Source organism: Sordaria macrospora, chromosome 4 (assembly GCF_033870435.1).
Source record: "Sordaria macrospora chromosome 4, complete sequence".
NCBI lineage: Eukaryota > Fungi > Ascomycota > Sordariomycetes > Sordariales > Sordariaceae > Sordaria > Sordaria macrospora.
The window spans coordinates 2,733,459-2,752,711 of record NC_089374.1 but is presented as its reverse complement, the minus strand read 5'-3'; the positions used below and the strand labels follow the sequence as shown (position 1 = coordinate 2,752,711).

Sequence of the window (19,253 nt, the reverse complement as noted above, 5' to 3'; positions counted from 1 at the left end):
CACCGGTGACGACCTGTGGATTTTATCTACAAATCACTACAACAGTCAGCCACTCCAAGCAGCGACAAGAACAGCGAGCGCCACACAGAGGACGTTACTGGTTTCTTTAGAAGGTCCAGATCGCTTCTTTCCTTTTATTTCTCCTCTTTGATCCACAGAGTGACTGGCGACTTAGTGCGGTAGGCGAAACACGAGGCCAATCGATCGCATTTTCCCCCCTTGGCGGGAGTCCAGATAATAAATTTTTTTAAAAAAAAATTGAAAGTGCCAGAAACAAAACAGATAGAGATACGACGGGCCAGATAAAGTACAACTGCAACGGGCTCCATACCGATAGTCATACCGATACACTGTACAGTACACGTTCAAGCAACCGTGAAAGACGATTGGTCGACATCCAACCCTGCTGATCTCCGTTCACGGGCAAGACTCCAGATCATAAACGAAGACACGGCGGGTTGTGTGCTAAGCGCAGCCGGGGCCAGCAGAAAAAAAGAACATGGAAAAGGACCAAAAGGGGACTGACAGGGGCATACAGATACAGGCCACAAAGGTCTCGTTCAGTGACAACCTAGTAAAGAGTCATCCTTGCGCAGATACCAAGCACCTGGCCCTCCTCCATACACTGCACTTGCTCTATCATTTATTATTATAAGACCTCCGCCAGTTCCTCACCCCCATTGTACCTCCCTCCTAGTCTTTTTGTTTTCCCTCTCCAAGATCCCCTCGGCTCAAGGACAAACATCAACCTAGTAATTTCATTATACCATCAGCGCACTGCAGCAGCCAACGGGATCAACATCAAAGACAAGAAAGATTGTGCAGCTACCTCACCTCACCACACTTGCTCTAGCTTGTCAACCCAACTCCATATCGACGGTTACATCCACAGACGCCAATTGACGTCCCCGCCGTTCAAACACAACTGCCAACCGAACCCAAGACAACAACACATACATAGTCGGACTGCCCAACCTTGTTCTCGAACGACACGGCGTACCCGTAGCTAAATCCCGAACGAAACACTCAGCACCGTGTGTACACTCCCCTCATCTGTGTCACCACCACCGGCTATCCTGTTCTACCCACTGGCCGACCCAGAGAAGCGAAACACCAGCTACCTACAGACTCCATTCCCACCTCCGGCTGTATAAACAAATCAATAGCGGGACAGTAGTGTAGCTCACTCGTACAATCCGGGGCCCCGCAAAACCGTCCAAGCCTGTTCCCTGGACTGTGAACTGGGGAAACAAACCGGTCACTAGCGCAACCCCATTGCGACTTGACGGCGACATATAAAGCAACTGACCTGCACCTGTTACACCTTACGGGGTTAATAGCCGGTCGATTGTCCTCCTTGTCCTCCTACTTGTCCAACACCACCACCACCACCCTCGTTTGGTCTCCCGAAGTCGTTCGTTGAAGCTATCGGTTTGCGCATTTTCCCTCACAGACTCTCCAGTCCCACGACAGCCCCAGGAACAACAAGCACGAGCAAGAAAATTCTCTTCTTGCAGCTCACATATTTGCCACCCGGCACGACACCCACTTACACGGATTCGTCATTCCACGAATGGTAACTTGTGGGCTTGTTGATCAACAAAAGTTTTGAATAACTCTTCATTCCCCCCCCCCCTTTCAGGGATCCCCAGCTTCTCTCTCAACCTTGGGCCCAGACGTTATCAACGACGACTTACCAGGACACCAATTCACCTTCTCCTCTTGGGCAGGACCCCGCGTTTCCATCACCAACCCACGTTGCGCTGCCAAGGCACCTGAGCCGAACAAGTCAGCCAACCAGTGAACCCCTGGCGCTCCCTCAGGCTCACCTCACGTCTTAAACCCCAACCAATCACACACAATAGCCTCGATGCATCACCAACGCCGAAGGTCCGGGCATGCTTCTGGCAATACTTCGATGACCGACGTCCGAAAAGCTACCTCTTCCACCCGGCCTGCCATGACAAGGAGAACCACACCCCAGACCTCCCAGAAGCTGGGCAGGAACATGAGGGATCGTGAGAGGGAGTTGGAAGAGGAACGTTGGTTTGAAGAGGAGCGGGAAAGCTTTCCCCAGTTCTGGTATGTTACCCCCCTGCTCTCTGGCCTTTCCCCCAACGAACCCTAGCCCGCAAGATCAGATCCAAGTGTTGTATCTATCTGGGGTTCTCTTTATGAGTTGCCTTCACTACAACCAGCTTTCCCTCCCCAAATAATTCCTCTTTGACTCTCGCGCATCGTCACCTGATATGCGGGTGATCCGTGTAACGGTGCTCGACGGTGCGATGGCATTGGTCATTTTGGTGCCGAAGCATTGCCGTTCCTGCGTAACCTTTCAGGGTTGTCTCTTGTGCATGGATATACCAGAATATTATTGCTGACACTCAGTCTTATAGCATGTCTTGCGAGAAGCAGTTTATCCCCGATAACGACCAGTCGCTTTATTGCTCCAAGGAGTAAGTTCAGACAACTGTCCCATTCATTGAATCTCCATACTGACGTGGGCTCATTAGCTGCCGCATGAGCGACCAAGAAGGCTTCGGTGCCTCCTCATCCTCATCTCGCAGCTGGGTCGGTTCGAACGCTCCAACTCACTACCCATTTTTCTCGGCCTCCTCAGAGCCTCGAGACATTATCCCCCGCGCATCCCCATCCCGCCCCAACTCAGCATATGTCTCCCCGCCTACCACACCGGGAACCGGCCACTCCTCAGCCATCAATGCCCTCAAGTCTTCCCTCTATGGTGCCAGACCAGCCAGCCCTCCCTCCCCGCCGCCTGTAGGCAGCTACCACCCGAACGTTTGGCCTTTCTCGAACCGGAGCTCAGCTACGAGCCCCAACAACTCGTACTCCAACCAGCAGTCCGGTTTCTTCCCTTCGACGTATGACGGCCATTACTATGGCGGAGATGCCTACAATGACCGACCGCTACCAAGCCGCAGGCCAGGGATCTACTCGAGGCCCAAGAGCATTGAGCTTGTCACCCCCTTGGTAGGGAGGTAACAGTCATGTGGGCGATGAAGGGGCGGGTAAGAGGATGCGGGATGTCCTTGCTTTCCCATCCGACAGGATGCATGGTGCCGCAGCGGTGCACAGCAGTCAACTTTTCCCGTCTTTCGTCATGGACGATGCGGTTTGTTTTCCATTGCATGGGAGAGTGGGGGTTTTCGGGGCGATAACTGAAATTGCAGTGCTGCTGGCCGGTATCTCGCGTGGCTGGGTCCTGATATTGGATATGGCGATGGCGGTTGTCCCTTCCCGGTTACACACACCTGCCCACCTTCTTTCCAAGACCGATTCGATCTAGCACGGGCATCAATTCGAGCTACCCCACAAACTACCACCTAACGGAAGTCGGGCACCTAGCCGAAACCGAAGCGAAGGGAAAAGAACACACACGAAAGAGGCGGGGAACTTTCTTGGGCCACTGCATCCCATTTTGGGGCCACGGAATTGTGGAAGGAACGAACCGAAAATCGACAACGCAGACGAACAAGAGAACAAGTGCCACCAGAAGGACACTAGTGCATGGGGATTTGAAACCTTGAACGTCTCGGCGTCCTTTATCGCGATCAGTTGGTCGAATGTCGTTTTCGTGGGGTTGATGATCGCCCTTGCCTTCGAGTTTGCTTCTTTCTGCTTCTGCTTCCGCTGTGACAGCTACGACCAATCGCTTCTGGAATCACCCTCTTCACCGGTGAAGGAATCATAAAACACTTTTCTTTTCTTTTCTCCAACATCAATTTTTTTTTCTTATTAAGCATTTTACTGGTTTACATCAGATCTGGATAAAGACACTATCAAAAGGCGGGGTTGTTTGGCTGGGTTGGATATCTGTCTGCTCTTTTTGCATTGTTTTTCTCATCAAATTTCTATAGTCTTTATAGTTATTTCTTGTCATCGGCGTGAGTGTTCGTTCAGTCGAGGCGGCGCATTTTTGGGATATTTCGGGGAATTGGAACAAAAAGTTTTATACGACAGGAATGGCAGGCGGGACTCATGAAGAAGCAGAAGAACAACTTAAGAGAAAGAGCATCCCACTCACTTTTCTTATCAGCCCTCGCGGGCGGCGGTGGCGGCGATCACGCAAAAACAGAGAAATCGAGAACAAGCATTGTATATCAAAAAAATTTGTATCATATTTCAGCATTTTTTGTGTTTGTTGATCATCATCATCATCATTATCATCATCATCATCATCATCATCATCATCATCATCATCATCATCATCATCATCATCGCTATCAGCATCAGATACTGGTCATTCAGATTCATGGGGCACAATGGAACGGAAGGAACGTTTACATATTTCTACATAAGCAGGCACGCATTCATGGTTGTTGGACAGAGGTCATCTTTGCTGTTTGCATTTATGGTTATCATGATGTATATTGAGAATAATCAAGCATCATCACCGTCATCTTCAGAATCTCACACATGTCTTCAGAACATCGCCCGTTGCTATCCAAAACAAGAGAGACTCCCCTCGCCCGTTCATCCAAGACTCTTGATGACACCAACCCCAGATTTTCGGCTCTCCTCGGTTGCTGACACCTCTTAGCAGTTTTTAGTTTGCCAGTCTAGAACTATTCTGTTACGTACCTAGTTGCTCATGCCTACCAAGAGTTCCAAGAGTGTCAAAGCACTTTTGGCATTTTCTTGGAAAACTTTTTTGTCTTTGCATTCCGCTTCCCTACAGTACAGTATTTCTTTTGAGTCTTACCACGTACCGAATACGTACCTAGTTTACTCCAGGAAATAAACGGCCTTATCATGGCATCCCCCATCCCTCATTTGAACTCTCGGCATCTCCATTCTAACCCCATACACCAACCCCAGACTTTGATGTCACAACGGCAAGACGTCAACAACAAAAATCCACCGCTCTGGAATTTCACCGAGATGTTGTGGATTATGGAGGTGTTGGCTTTTTGGCAGTTACGACGCAAGCGACGGCGCCAACACCCAAGAAAAGTCTAGACTACCTACCCCACACCCCATACATACTCGAATTGTTAGACGTATTACACCAGCGTGATCAGTGAACCAGTCAGGAGTGGTGAAGAGTCCCGGTTGTCCTTTGTTTTGTTTGACGCTATTCCCAACCTGGTTCTTTCTCCGCTGGCTCCCGGGGCCAAATTAAGCCGCTCCGAGTCCGACCGCTCCCCCGGCTTTGGTTCCACCCAAGGCACTGTCCAACGGATGTTTCGCCGAAACCACCTACCAAGTACCAACAGCACAAAAACGCAAAAGGGTCGGGAGTGAGTGTCTATGTAACCTCGGCGCTGATGATCGGACTGGAGCTCACGGAGGAGAGGAGGATCCACCCGGACTTACGGTCTATGTAACAAACACCCCGGACGGAGCGGAGTGCGGTCAGTGTTCCGGACGGCTAGCGCCGGGCCGGGGGCTGGGGTTACAATCGGATGTAAGCTTCATACCTCTTATCTCAGATATCTCAGATATCTTTGCCAGACTATAGATTAGATGCGCCAATCGATAAGGTATTATGTTTCTACATTAGTGAGCCTTGATTTAATGATAACTTTAGTATGGAGCTTGCCGCGCTGGACCCTGAGGACTTCGAGCCGGGAAGGACTAGGTACTCAGTCAGCGAGCGGGTCGTCAACTACTACTATAGGTAATGGTTCTGCTAATAGATACACAGTCAGTACTTTACTTTACTTTACTTTACTTTACTTTACTTTACCTTCTTCGCTTACCTTACAGGCGTGGGGGTACGGGAACACATCTAACCCATCTTCACTGGAGGTTCCTTAGCTGAGTAAGGGAGGTAGGGTAGGGTGGGTAATTACTGTAGCTTAGCTTCGGATTGGGAAATGTAAGCAAGAAGCAAGCATAAGCACTCAATTCTCGAATCTTGATGCCATATAGGAAGTGTGTGTGCACTGGTCGGTTGTGGCTTTGACCGTTGTGACCGTTGAGCATATGACCGAACGGGACAGCCTCTGCAAACTCCGATAGTAGGAAGATGACGGCGACTGTGGTGAAGTTGGTTTTTTCTCACTTGGTATATGATCTATCAAGTTCCGAGTTTATGAAGTCTGATAAGGATTCGACTCATGTTGAGGATAGATGGATAGATAGATAGATAGATAGATAGATAGATAGCTAAGCGCCGCGACTGATCAAATGCAATGGATGAAGGGATTGAGGCACAACGGATGGTGATCATGTTGAACGGACAGATGAGAGATGTGATGGATCGGATACGATACCCTCCCTCGCCTCCCTTCACCTCCCTCGCTCGATCAATGCACCCGGAGCCTTAAGAGGCGACGATATAGGCTATAAGGCAACCAGTTGCAGTGGAATGTGGGCGGTGTCAGCGTTACGAAGAAAGAGATAGAGGGTTGCAATTTCGATCACGCAGGTCACATAAGAATGGTGTGTGTCTCCTATATGTCGGAGGCGAGGAGGGTCTAACGAGGGGGGGAAGGGAAAGAGGGGCAGTGTTAGCTGAATGTGGATTGGGTGAGTGAGGAGTGCGAGGAATGTGGTAATAAGGAGAGAAACGTCGTCATCTTGTATCTTCAAATGTCGACGGTCAGCCCGATAACAGCAACGTATTGATCCCGCTTAGAGGTGTGTTTTCTCTATGCACATTTGCAATTACAAATACGGTACTAGTAGATAGATAGATAAAACTGTGCCTATAAATAGCAAGTGTAGTGTGTACGTGCCTGTCTGTTCAACGACAAAGGGCATCATAACTGTCTTTGCAAAAAAAAGAAAAAGCCGGCGTTACATCATGACCGTCTGGTGTCTCTAGGTATAGTGTAAAGAGTCGCAACAACGACAACTGAACAGGCAAACCGCATATTCAATGACGTTTCACGACCGTGTGTGTGTGTAGGTTTCACGACGCGATATTATCATTTCCCTTTCCTGCTTTCTCTCCTTCCTTCCTTCATCTGCGGTCCACCCGTGTAATTCTCAGTGGGCATCATTCCACTCACCACCAGCACCACCACCCGTGGTCCCAGACCCGGCGCCCACGTCCGTTTCAACCATCTCTATACTCGTAAGGCTGGGAAACCGCTTCTGAAAGTCCTTGATATAATCATCCTTCTCGGCCGCCGACATCTGCAGTAGCATGGGGGATTTCTGCCCGGGCAGATCCTCCACGGCGACCAGCGCTTCTTTGCTTACTCTGCTGCAGTCTGCTGCTGCTCCTCCTGTTCTCGCTCCGATACTGTCGCTTCTATCCCTGTCTATTAAAGAGCTCGAAGAGGTCCCCGGCCTAAGCTGTTTGTGTAGGCTTATCGTGCTGGCGCTGTAGGACTGTCTAGGTGGCGAGCTAGCTCCACCGCCGGCTGTTAGGTTTGCGGTAAGTCGGGCTGGTTTCGCAGGTGCGGCAGGTTTCGTTCCTGTTACGGAACTGGACATGCCGGACGACGTCGGGGGTCGCGGTAGAGAGCCTGTCACGGGCTGTCCGGTGATGGCGATGGGCTTCTTTGCAACCGATGGCCTCGAATCTCCAAGACTGTCAGTTGAGTCACGAGGCCCACCAGCGTCGGCATCGGTATAATGGCCGTATCCGTGAGCTGTCCTTGATACTGGCGCTGAGCGACTGCTTTCATCCAGGAGGTGCTGGACCTTGTTCTGTATGGACACAGCACGAGGGACGCCACCAATGCTCTTGGGCAGCGGCATCGGGGCCGTTCCCGAACCCGTACCGGTCCGCTGCGCAACGCGCGCACGGTATTCGGCCTGCGCAGCAGCGACACGAGCCTCTTCGGCCGCCAACATGCGTGCCTCCTCCTCCCGACGCATTTCAGGAGTCATCTCGTCCGCGTTATCGTCTCCAAAATGACGACCATCATCGCTCCTGTCATCAGTTGCCTCGGATCCCGCGATTGGTGTCAACTTATTGAACCGGTCAAGTTCTGCATCAATATCCTTCAGAGGAGATGGGGTCCTCGGAGGTCCGCTGTTACCCGCACCACCTTCAAACCTCTTGAATGCATCTCCAAACTTTCCAGCGAAAAGGTTCTTGGTACCAGCACTAAGTGAACTCAAGCTTGAGCGCTTGGAATGATGCTTGGCACCCTTGTCTTTCTTCTTAGTATCGGCATCCTCCATTGATCGCAGGAACTCGACACTGGACCGGATGTTGCGCTCCTCTTCCAGCTTCGGTGAAGGAGGAGCCTTGTCGAACGAGAATCTGGAAGCGGAAAGGCTCGGCGAGTGAAGTGGTTTAGCAGCCGCCTCTTTTTCACGCAAGTAGTTAAGGTCTGATTCAAGATAGATACTGGCAGGTCGTGACTGGGAATTGCTCTCCTGCTGTTTAGATCTAGTGGGTAGGTCAAAGGCATCGAAGCTTGGGCGGCCACCTTCAAGTGACGGTCTTGAGGACCTGGGATGATGCCCTTGCAACGGAGCGTTTGGTGACCCGGCCGTTCCAGGGGATAATAACACCGTCGTAGCAGCGCGTGTAAATGATGTAGGCCCAGTCTCGTGCTGCCGGGGGACACTAGCCGCCCGGTGATGCTCTGCAGGGGGGAAACGATATACCGGAGGAGGCGATTCGGTCATGGTCCCGGTTGAAACCATCTTAGGCCTAGCTGGTGGGGGAGACTGGAACGGACTTTGTGAATTCGGCGAGGAGATCGTTTTGAGTTCGGGTATGCTGGAGATTATGGCTGAAGCTCGGCTTGGCTCGCCTTGCCTCGGGAGCGTGGAAACTGGGTTGACCGATGGCGATATGCGCTGAGATTCCATAGCAGCCGCATACGGATTTCCCTTGTTCAGGTCAAGCGAGACTCGCTGGCTCACTGGCACGGGTGTCGGGGAAGGTGAAGGCTTCACCTTGAATACCTCGTCCGCTAGTCTTTCAGCTACCCTTTGCGAAATGTCCTTCTGCTGCTGTGGAGGTTGAGCGACACCACTGTCAAAGTCAAACTTGGTCCCCCGGTCATGTAGAAGGGAGAACTGGTCAAGCGTCGGAAACTTATTCGATAGCTCGTCGGCGTTCTTGAGTGGGAGCTTCGTATCCAGTGCAGCAAACGGGTCACCATTTGTGATCTTCCCGGGCCCAGGACTGGGCGTCGTCGGTTGGGATACCGACTGAGACGGAGCCGGGAGTCTTCCTCGTCGCATCCGCTCGACTTCAGGAATAACCTGCTGTTGGACTACCGGGGCTGCAAATACAGCGCCAACGACTGGGGGAGACTTGGCCTGGCTCTGTGAGTTTTCGCGCTTCCTGATGTCTGCATGTGTCCCCGTGTAGATCTGTACACAACGCTTAGTTAACCTGTCGAGAGCTCAGTCAAAAAAGATACCAGGAGCACTTACGTCTTTGACAGGAGGTTCCTTGCCTTGCATAGCGCAAGCTTCTCGGAGCACCTGATAGATATTTGGTCGGGCTTGTTGGTTCTCCTGCAGCATCCAGGCTGATAATAATGGATGAGTACTAGGTTCAAGAACAGGAGACCACGGGATGCTTACCGATGAGCTTCTTCAATCTGTCAGAGAAGACAGGGTAGCTATGGAACTTGTAGCTGGCATTAAGGATCGCCAAGGTTCCTCCCTCTTCGAACGGTGTAGTGTAATAGCACAGCTTGTATAGTAGGACGCCCAGCGCCCAGATATCTGACTTCTCGTCGATGGGTTGTTTGCGGTACACATCAACCATCTCGGGACTCCTGTACTGCATCGTCGTATGCTTCTGGATGTCTTCGTCCACCAGACGGCACTCGGTAACGGTGGTCGGGGCTGGGCGAGGCGGGGCGGCCGAACCAAAGTCGCACAGCTTGAACTTTCTGACACTGCCAATCATGTTGATGAGCACGTTCTCGACCTTTAAGTCGCGGTGGAGGAGTGGCGGCTTGAGGTAATGCATGCAAGCAACACCTTCGGCAACATCAGAGAAGATATTGAGGATTTCGGGCTCGGTCAGACGGTGCTGCAGCCGGGTGTTCATAAAGTCGATAAGACCGCCGCCATTGCAGTATTCCATCAGGAGGAAGACCTCGTAGCCGCCAGTGCCACGCATCTCGGAGGCGTGCGAATCGATATAGGTGACGATGGCCTTGTGACCCTTGAGGCGCTTCATGGTCTCGACCTCGGTGCGCATGCCGCGGAGGGCCTCCTTGTCCGGCACGGCGACCCTCTTGAGCACGGCCAGGTCGGTGCCATTGACCGCCGCCGGCAGCTTGACCAGATAGACATGTGCGAAACCGCCTTCCGAAAGGTACTTCTGGATGACAACTCGGTGGGAGCCGCATTGGATCTTGGTGCCGGGCGCAAAGGTGCCTGCTGGGGCGGCAGGGGCGCTGACCGCCACGGGGGCCCCGTACGCTGCTCCATACGGACCCGGCCTCGGGGCAGTCGCCGGCACCGCTTGTCCAAACGAAGCCATCGCGCTGGCTGTGAGCTGGCCTATAAATTATTGTGTCGTACGGTTCGGTTCGTTTGGGGTTCGGGGTAGTGGGCAATGTCGAGCGAGGAGGATTCGGCAGAGTGACAACTCGGACGACGGACGCGGTAGTGCCTTGGATCGAGGGGCGCAAGGAGGGGCGGTCGTTTGGGAATACCGGTGGGTAGGCGACTCGACTGGGAGTTGGACAGCTCTTCACGGCATCGAAACTATAACAATGGAATCGAAGAAGAGAGAGGCCGTCTAGAAGAAATGCATAACCGCCTAAAAAACAAATCACCACGAAGAGTGTACAAGAGTAAACCAAATTGTTGGTAGTAGGTAGGCAGTAGTAACATCGGGGACTGGCAGTCAAAAGGGTTCCCGGGGCCGGTTTCCAGCTCGTCTAATCGCAGGGATGACGGTGGGGTCGCGATCGGGGGCGGGCCTGCTGGGCGATGGGCCTATGGTTGACGGGGAAGATTTCCTTGTCGGTCTCGTCGCAGTGAGTGAGGTGTGCCGTCGACGTGCTTGGGGTGTTTGGCTGTGTTGATGCCGTGTTCGTCCGGGATGGTTGTTTCTCTTGCGATTAGCACGGCGCATGCCATCATGTTAACGCCTCCTGTTTCCAGTCCTGTTCAGGGCGGCCCCGTGGGACGGCAGGATGGCGGCATGGCAGGTTGAAGCAACTGGCAGCAGACTCGCAGCAGTTGTCCTGCAGGTGTGAGTGCCCAAGTCGACGCTGTCCCGTCTGCAACACAGCAGGTGCCCGCCAGCTGTACCCTACCGGGCATACAAGTCAACGACAATGGACTTGGCATGAGCCGCAGAGGTACCTCTATCACGCACTAACATCTGCACATGCAAGGGCGGGGACAGCATTTACACCAGCTATCAACCCAAACTTCACGACGTGGCGCCAACAAAGTCAAGAACCAAGACGAAGTTTCTCGGATCCAAAAGGCCACCGGTCAAGATGACGCGCGTTAGGCCGGATGAAGATATGGCGATGGTATGCAAGAAGAATCACCCAATCTGTGTCATGACACCCCGTCATCTCGGCTACTCCGTGCTGCCTGCCTGATCAACCACATCGTGCGGGCATCTCCAAAGCTCTCTGTTAACAAACCTACAGTCTGCTATAACACATCTTATAGACATATCTACCACTCTGGTCATCGTGGTTTTATACCCATGTTCTCGCATTTCTTCACACAACACCAACAAAACCTTTTTAGAGTATGGCAGAACGCCCTCTGACGACATCAACCAAACGCTACCGACTATGGCACTAGGGTTCCCCGGCAACACGATGCCTCCATCTCCATATCGGCATGGCAGGTTGCCTGGCAGAGAACCTCGAACACCTACCACCATACATACTTGTACTTCCCCCGCAAGCCAGATTGTCCACCTCGAGGACGGCACGATCAATATCGGCTCAAACCTCTTGCTCATTCACACGAAATTTATCTGGGAATACTTTACGGGCCATGGATTCCAAGTGGGAAATATACCCTCTGTTCACTCACGTTCATGACTCTGGATAAGGGGCAAGTTACTCCTTAAATTGCTTCCAACCACCTAACTCTAGGTACTTTGTAAAGTGTGGGGTTGTCGACATCCCCACGACCACGATAGTGTACAGGGTGGAAGCTCGGATGTTGCCGGAGGATAAGGTATCGTCAAAGCAGCACTGGCGATGAGCTCGAATACACAAATCATTTATATGTGAATATTTCATAGCTCAACGCTGAGTGGATTTGTGCTATATAGCTACCTACTAGCTAACGACTGATACCAAAATAACTCTTCGCTTATCGAACATACCGGGAAGGCACGCTCCCACTTGCAGGGGCAACTTCGAGTCCTTCAACCGCAGTGACACTGACGCAACCCACCCAGCAACCAACAACCACCAACCTGAACATCTGATCCGTGCTCGGACATCTTATTCTCTCCCTTGAACCTTAAGATATGAGTCTCTTCAGATCTCGCCCAACTCTTGTCAGCCACACATCCCGACAGCTCCTAATCACCTACCGACACCACCCTTCCTCCCAGAAAATGAGTTTCCGCGATTACTCCAACCTCGAAACGCCTGCGTCTTGTTACGTAGATTTCTGCTTGGTCCCCGTGAGTCCTCGCTCGTACTTACCAACGTGAATAAATAAATAAAGATATGCTGACATTTTGGGTTTGTTTGCAATGGAAAGGTCGGCACAGGCAACGTCTCCGTCGCCAACGAAGTCGCCGATGTGCAAAGAGTCCTGAAAGCCAGCGGGTTGAAGTACACGATGCACTCGGCCGGCACCACCGTTGAAGGATCCTGGGACGAAGTGATGAAAGTCGTCGGCCAAGCGCACGCGATCGTGCATCAGGGGGGTGTGAAGAGGGTGCAGACTTCTATGCGGGTTGGAACTAGGTATGTGCTTGTTTTTGTTCCTTTCCTTCCTGTTTCTTCTTGTGTGATTTATATCCTCAATGCGTGTGCGATGCTCTTTGCTGACCCTTTAACTCTCTCCCTTTCCTGTTTCGCTCCAACAGAACCGACAAGAAACAAACAGCTGAAGACAAGGTGAAGAGAGTGGAAGGAATCTTGTCGGGGGATCAGTCACCTGCCTAGAGGTAGTGACTTCACCTTCTCAAATCCAGCTTTGATACTTGAGCTTTGGTTCCTTGGTGGCTTGCTTGTCCGTCTTACGCACAGCATCTTGAGGATCATGCAGCCTCCAAGAGAAAAACATGATACTAACCAAGCTTGTCTTCTTATCAACGGTACAGAACACCAGATTCGCTATGCTGGGAGGGCGGCTTTTGTCAAACCGTTCCGCGCCACACAGGATAAGATAGGGGAATATCAGAGGATAGGTAGAAGAGAGAAACAATGTGAAAGTTGTGATGATAATTGCGGTGGCATTGTCTGGAGCCTCGTGTTACCATCCGGACTTTCACCCCATCTGGCAACCTGTCATTGGATGGAAAAAAACGAAACCCCCCCCCCCCCCCCCCCAAAAAAAAAAAAAAAAAAAAAACGTTAATCTCATCCAACTATAGCTTAGTTCCTATTTCTGCTTTTTCCCCTTCATCTGCACGGTCTTTACTATCTTATTGTTTTCGTCCGGGTTTTTGGGTTCCATTGTAACTACACCTATGTGCTGTGACAGCAGTCTTCAGACTTGGACGGAACACAAAAACGGATCTCACGCATCATGAACACTATTCTTCATTTCACCATCAGAGCCGTCTCAAGCTCTCATCTTACTGATCAACCCATCGCCACATTATATTTTATACATACAACATACAGACGCATATACACGTATTATAGGTATACTTTTGATAATAATCCCCCCCTTTCATCATCCCTTAGCCAAAACCATCATCATCCTGCCGGGTCATCCAACCAGACCCCGACCCATTAACCCCCTTATTCCATTCGTAGTCATCACACATACAGTATTCAAAGAAGAAGAAAAAGCAAGCTGTTTAGGCCCTAGTAGTCATCTTCTTAGTCGCCCTCTTGGCCTCTCTCTCCCTCTCCTTCTCCAGGAACTTCTTCTGCGCCTTGGCATCCATAGCGGCCAACTCGGCGTCGCGCTTGGCCTTGCGCTGCTTCTCACGCTCGGCCGCCAGCTCCTCGGCCTTTTCCTGCTCACTCGCCTTCTTGATGCCCTTGATCATGTCATCGCGGACCGACTTGACCTTGCGGAGGACCTCGGGACGGAAGTGAGCGACTTGCACGAGCTGGTCGGTCATGCGGAGGAAGTACTGGAAGATGGGCAGGAGAGGCTCGTAGTTGTTGTCCGAGGGGAGGCGGTACTTGAGGAAGATGCGCTTGCGGGGGTTGGTCTCCTCGACACTGGTAAACAGGGTATGTGTCAGTAACTATGCGTCGGGGCGTTTTGTTGGGCGGAGGGCGGATGATATGTACTCACGTCTTGGGCTTGTCAATAGGTTGGTCGGAAACGATGAGGTACTCAAGGAGGTCACCAGCAGAATCGGCAGCCTTGATCAGCTCAGGGGTAAGCAGAGCGTCGGTAATCTCAGCGCTCTCACTCATAACCGTCAACCACTGCGGAAGCTTGTTGTTGTCCTTAGTGTAGGTAAGGGAGACGTCGTAGCGCTCGTCGCGAACCTGCTTCATGCTCTCCTTGTGGACAATGGCCCAGACGAAACCGTCGAAAGTGCTCTTCTTGTCGCTCTGACGGAGCTCAGCCGCGCCGGGCATAGCAGGAACGGTAAGCGCCTCCTTGCCGTCGAAGGGATACAGGGTGGCCTCGACGGAATCGGTAGGTTGAGCGTAGCTGTCCCAGAAGAAACCAATGACATTCTCGGCGAGGCTGATGAAAGGGTTGAAGCGCTTGACCAGGGTGAGCTTGACATCCACAAAGGCAACGTTGACACGGCCGGTGGCGTAGGTCGCGAACTCGAAGAGACTCTTCTCCTTGAGGATGGCGTCACCATTCTGGGAGTTGGCATCGGCCAAAGCCTGAGTGAGCTCATCACCGGACTTGTCCGAGAGAGCCCTGGGCACGCCGGAGAAGCCAACAAGGGCAAACTCGGTGTCCAATGTCGAAGCATGGGCGCGAATCCACTTCTTGGCCTTGGAACGGTTCAGACGGGCACCGAAGAGGTGGAGGACCAGCACGACGGTGATGGCGGCCAGAATGAAACCTTCGGCCTTGAATTCGGAAAGGCTATGGCGCTCGTGCACATTGTACCACTTTGTGTAGGGGACCACGGTCTTTGCGGCCTGGGCACCGGCGAGGGTGGTCGTTACGGGAACGATGGGGATGGGGGACGGGTCGGCGCCCTCTGCGAAGTCGGCGAAGTCTGGGGTGCAAAAGGTCAGTCATCCCATTCAGTTGAATCGCATTTGAGGGTTCTGGAAGCGAAACAGAGGCCCATTGATCGACATTATACAAGCTCTGGTGGGTAGAGCAGCTGGGATAACTAGAGCCCAGCCCAAGCAACCGTGTCTGACCGGGGCATCGTGAACATCGAAGCCGTTCGCTTGTTGGGCACGACCTTGATTAGGGGCATGAAGGTGGTTTCCAATTTGTCCCGCAGGTAGAATTAAAGATCAACGCCACATACCAGAATCACCCGCCTTGTCAGGAATGACGCTGGCAGGCTTTGCGCCGCCAAAAAGGTTGTTGATCACGTTCGCCATGATATCGTCTGCTGGCGTAGTTGGCGCGGTGTGGCCACAATTCGAGCTTCTGGAGCTGAAGCTTGCGATATGGAACTTATGACGGGGGGATTCCAGGGAGCTGGTGCACGAGCCAATTCAGAGATACTGTCCGTGCTTCTTCGGGAAGCCCCACTTTCTCCTCCAACGACACGCTTCCACTGCTGAACGCTACTACTTGGGGGTTGTGGTGCAGTGGTGGAACTTTTCCTCAACCCTACTTATAGAGTGGGAGGAATTTTTTTAATAGAATAATGAAATGTTATAGGGCAATCTGAACTATAGTTAAAAACTGAGAAAGCTATTAATATATTAATACTCGCAAACCAAACAACTACAAAATTAATTTTTGAAAATATACAAAAATTTTAAAAGAGTTAAAAAGGCTTTCAAATAACCATTTTTCAACTTGCATTAATTTTAGCCTAGGTAGAAAGGAATGATAAAAGAAAAAGATTTGAAGTGCACCAAACTTTAAATTACTAAAAGATACGCTTTACAGATATACTTATTTAACTTTAGTAGCCAAAAAACACTTTTTCATCTGTCATACTCTCTCTAATAGAAATTATTTGCTGCAATGCTCTAACTGGCTTATAATAATAGCACTAGTATAGAGATGCTATAGTAAACTATGCACTTGTAGCAGAACGGAGCGGAAGTGGTGGAAAGTATGACAGTAGTGCTGAAGGAAGTAGCGTAGTTGCAAAGACATTAGAGGAATATTGTAAAAGAGATCTTGGAGAGAACTCTGCTCTTAAGACAAAAGAGTACAGTGAACTCTACACTATAGGAGTAGATTGTATTATTGATATGAGAATCGTAGAATTTACACCTAATATAGGAGATCACGAGAATGAGGCTATATTATATATAAATAAAGGGTAAAAGAGAGATTCTCTCAAAAAAAAAGCCTGGCTTCCAGCTAGCCGTCTGCACGCAGTAGATATGCAGCGCAGCGAGCTAAGTAGCTTGAGCGCAGGGCAACAACTGAGCAGGCACCAGAGCCTCTATGGCAGCCCAGCTAATCTGGGCTGTCATAACTAGTCTAAGCTGTTACAGCGCTGGCGGATGACTATATCACTAAGCTATGTTCTAAAAGAATACAAATGACCGAAGCTGGCAATTTGGTTGCTCAAGTAGTCTTATATAGTTGTGATGGCAGTCGATAGGCACAACTGCAAGGCTGCTATTATATAAGCTATAATGCAGAATATAGCTAACAATACTAGGAATCCAGTGATTCCAGTATCAATTATATTGCTTAAATTGTGCTTGCTTGCTTACTTACTTAAGAAGTAACTAACTAAAGAAGAGAAGAGGTTTTTATATACACGAACGTTAAGTATTGTCACAGGTTGACATTGACTATATAGTGTGCATTCCGAGTTCTGCCTTGCAAGCAGAACATCGTCCTATCTTTTGTAGGTTTGGCCGTCTGGGCATATGCACCCTAGCCTGTCATAAGTATCTAGAAGCTTCTAGAGTATAAAAGCTTCTGTAAGTTGATAAGAGTACTTGTAGGAGCAGTATATTATAAAAAGAATGAACTGAATTTATGAGCTTCTGGTGTATTCTATAATGACAAATCAGTTTAGAAGAAATGCTGAACAAGTTAAAGAATTACAGAACATAGTGACAAAACTTCTGTATTCTAGCATGTTCTGTGGAAGCTAAGTGGACTGATTCTATAGAAGAAATAGTTTAATTAGCCTTCTATACTACAAGATAGTACAAGACAGTTACAAGGCACAGTACTAGCCACACGTTAACAGAAATAAAAGTTCAAATTTTTTAATTTCGCTTTCTAATACTAAAAAAAGCGTATATGATTTTTAATAAAATTTTTAAATTTTTTTAGAGTAGTTTTGATGCAATATTGTGACAAAAGGCAGGCTGATCTGCCTAAGTAGGATAGCGGAAGGTAATAAGTATCAGTGCTATTCGATGAAGCCAAAAGGTTCACAACAAGTATGTTCGTAATATGTCACAGGTTGGCATTGGCTATATAGTGTGCATTCTAAGTTCTGCCTTGCAAGCAGAACATCGTTCTATCTTTTATGGGTTTGGCCGTCTGGGCATATGCACCCCAGCCTGTCATATAATACTGGTCTCGGTGATAATGATCTATTGACTACTGTCGAACTATCTGACAATCTGAGTTCTCCAGTCGTCCCTTTATACCTTGAGTGCCTGTTCCTGTTTCCTATGCTTCAAGTGTCCGTTCGTGATGATGGCTCACTCATGGTGTTGGCTCACCGTGAGCCCGTGCGTTAGTGAGCCTGCATGCGTCCTTCGAGTCAGTGCTTGACCCTCTGAAGGTTACACTGGTCATCACAGGCGGACAGTCGGGTCCTGATGGCTTAAGCAACTCATGTGTCGCTTAAGTTCGTAACAAATGTGTCTCGGCTGCACTATCAAATTTCTTAGTACTTTGGTTGTAGTTCAGATTTTCCCATGATATTTCGCTGTCCTATTAAAAAATTTCCCCCTCTTTTATGAAGAGGGGGTTAAGGTCCCGCCAACCGAACCGCACCACAACCCCCAAGTACATGTACTTTGTTGCGAGGACTGATGAAGCAACTCTGCCGGGCCGAGAAGTTCATGGCTTTTTGATACTCTTCAGTCTGGGATGTGATTGGATCTAGAAGCCTCAAAACCATCATGGTTGTTGGTAGAGGTATGCTCTTCCATTAATCTGGTACCAGCGCGAAAGGTTATTTGTTGTTGTTGTTGTTGTTATTTTTAACGTCTACTTCCGCCTCCCGTAGGGCATGAGACGTGCCGCACCGGTGAGTCTAGCATACAAGATTAAGAGCAATGCCCTAACTGTCCACCAAAACCATTAATCCGAGGGCAAACCGAGGCCTATTGCCAGTATATATCATGTGTTGCCCATAGCGTAAACGCGGCCCAACACTTAAAATCGAATCGCCCAGTGGGCGAGCGCGAAAGGTTATGTACTGGGGACAGATCACTTGTTGGACCTTCAGTTGCTTGGCGACGACCCCAACCGCAAGATCTTAGCGGGTTATCGATGTTAGTATGAAGAGACAGTGAGAACCACTGGGGTGGTCATACCGTACCCAACAATCAAGTGTGTCTTCGTCACGCAGGTCGGCTACATAAAGACCGGTCCTGAATGACAAGACATGGTATGGCTTTCCCGAGTCTCGTCATCCCTCCTGCCAATACGGGGAACAGAGATGCGAAAGGCAGGGGAAGGGATGAGATGAAACAATGCGGACATGATTGAACGTAAATCGGAATTGCGCGTTCAGTCCTGCTTGTGTGTTATTCGAGAAGCTGAAGGTATCTGCCCCATATCCGGAGGTAGTCTTCAGGTCACGGAAAGAACTGAAGTGCCCGAATTCAGATAAACCGGCAAGAGTGACAGGAGATATCGGGCACAGCGGCAACAACCGAGGGTTGATCAGGACCGATCACGCAAGTTTGAGGACGACTTGGAAGATTGGGATTGTATGCGACGGAAACCAGCAACCAGGGGCAAAAGAAGAGCAGAAGAGATAGGAAAATTCTCGAGAGCCGTCTTTTTTCGCGGGATTCATGCGTCTGGACTTCTAACAGAGATGCATGAGGGGTCGTCATTCTAAAAAGGGGGGGTTCCAGAATTGAGAGGCATATGAGGGGTGTTTCTATCCGAAAGCGAACGCCAAG

The 19,253-nt window shown here is 50.2% G+C and overlaps 4 protein-coding genes across 4 annotated transcripts; 2 read left to right on the top strand and 2 right to left on the bottom strand.

Annotated features, from left to right (window-relative positions):
- The first annotated feature begins 266 nt into the window (after positions 1-266).
- SMAC4_05374 (uncharacterized protein) lies at positions 267-4,211 on the top strand. The gene is made up of 3 exons (XM_003346432.2): positions 267-2,082; positions 2,397-2,456; positions 2,514-4,211. Exons 1-3 carry the CDS (start codon positions 1,871-1,873, stop codon positions 3,001-3,003), a joined length of 762 nt encoding a protein of 253 aa, XP_003346480.2. The 5' UTR covers positions 267-1,870; the 3' UTR covers positions 3,004-4,211.
- A 1,796-nt stretch (positions 4,212-6,007) lies between these two features.
- Positions 6,008-10,384, bottom strand: SMAC4_05373 (uncharacterized protein; the record flags this gene model as incomplete). The annotated part of the gene is made up of 3 exons (XM_003346431.2): positions 6,008-9,255; positions 9,319-9,416; positions 9,472-10,384. 3 exons carry the CDS (start codon positions 10,382-10,384, stop codon positions 6,958-6,960), a joined length of 3,309 nt encoding a protein of 1,102 aa, XP_003346479.1. The 3' UTR covers positions 6,008-6,957.
- Positions 10,385-12,291: 1,907 nt separating this feature from the next.
- Positions 12,292-13,278, top strand: SMAC4_12112 (uncharacterized protein). Its single transcript, XM_024655721.2, has 3 exons — positions 12,292-12,517; positions 12,598-12,806; positions 12,929-13,278. Exons 1-3 carry the CDS (start codon positions 12,359-12,361, stop codon positions 13,005-13,007), a joined length of 447 nt encoding a protein of 148 aa, XP_024511564.1. The 5' UTR covers positions 12,292-12,358; the 3' UTR covers positions 13,008-13,278.
- Positions 13,279-13,649: 371 nt separating this feature from the next.
- Positions 13,650-15,593, bottom strand: SMAC4_05372 (uncharacterized protein). The gene is made up of 3 exons (XM_024655720.2): positions 15,482-15,593; positions 14,320-15,217; positions 13,650-14,243 (listed from the first exon to the last, which is right to left on the bottom strand). The coding sequence occupies exons 1-3, from the start codon at positions 15,555-15,557 to the stop codon at positions 13,871-13,873; spliced, it is 1,347 nt and encodes a 448-aa protein (XP_024511563.1). The 5' UTR covers positions 15,558-15,593; the 3' UTR covers positions 13,650-13,870.
- Between the last annotated feature and the right edge of the window lie 3,660 nt (positions 15,594-19,253).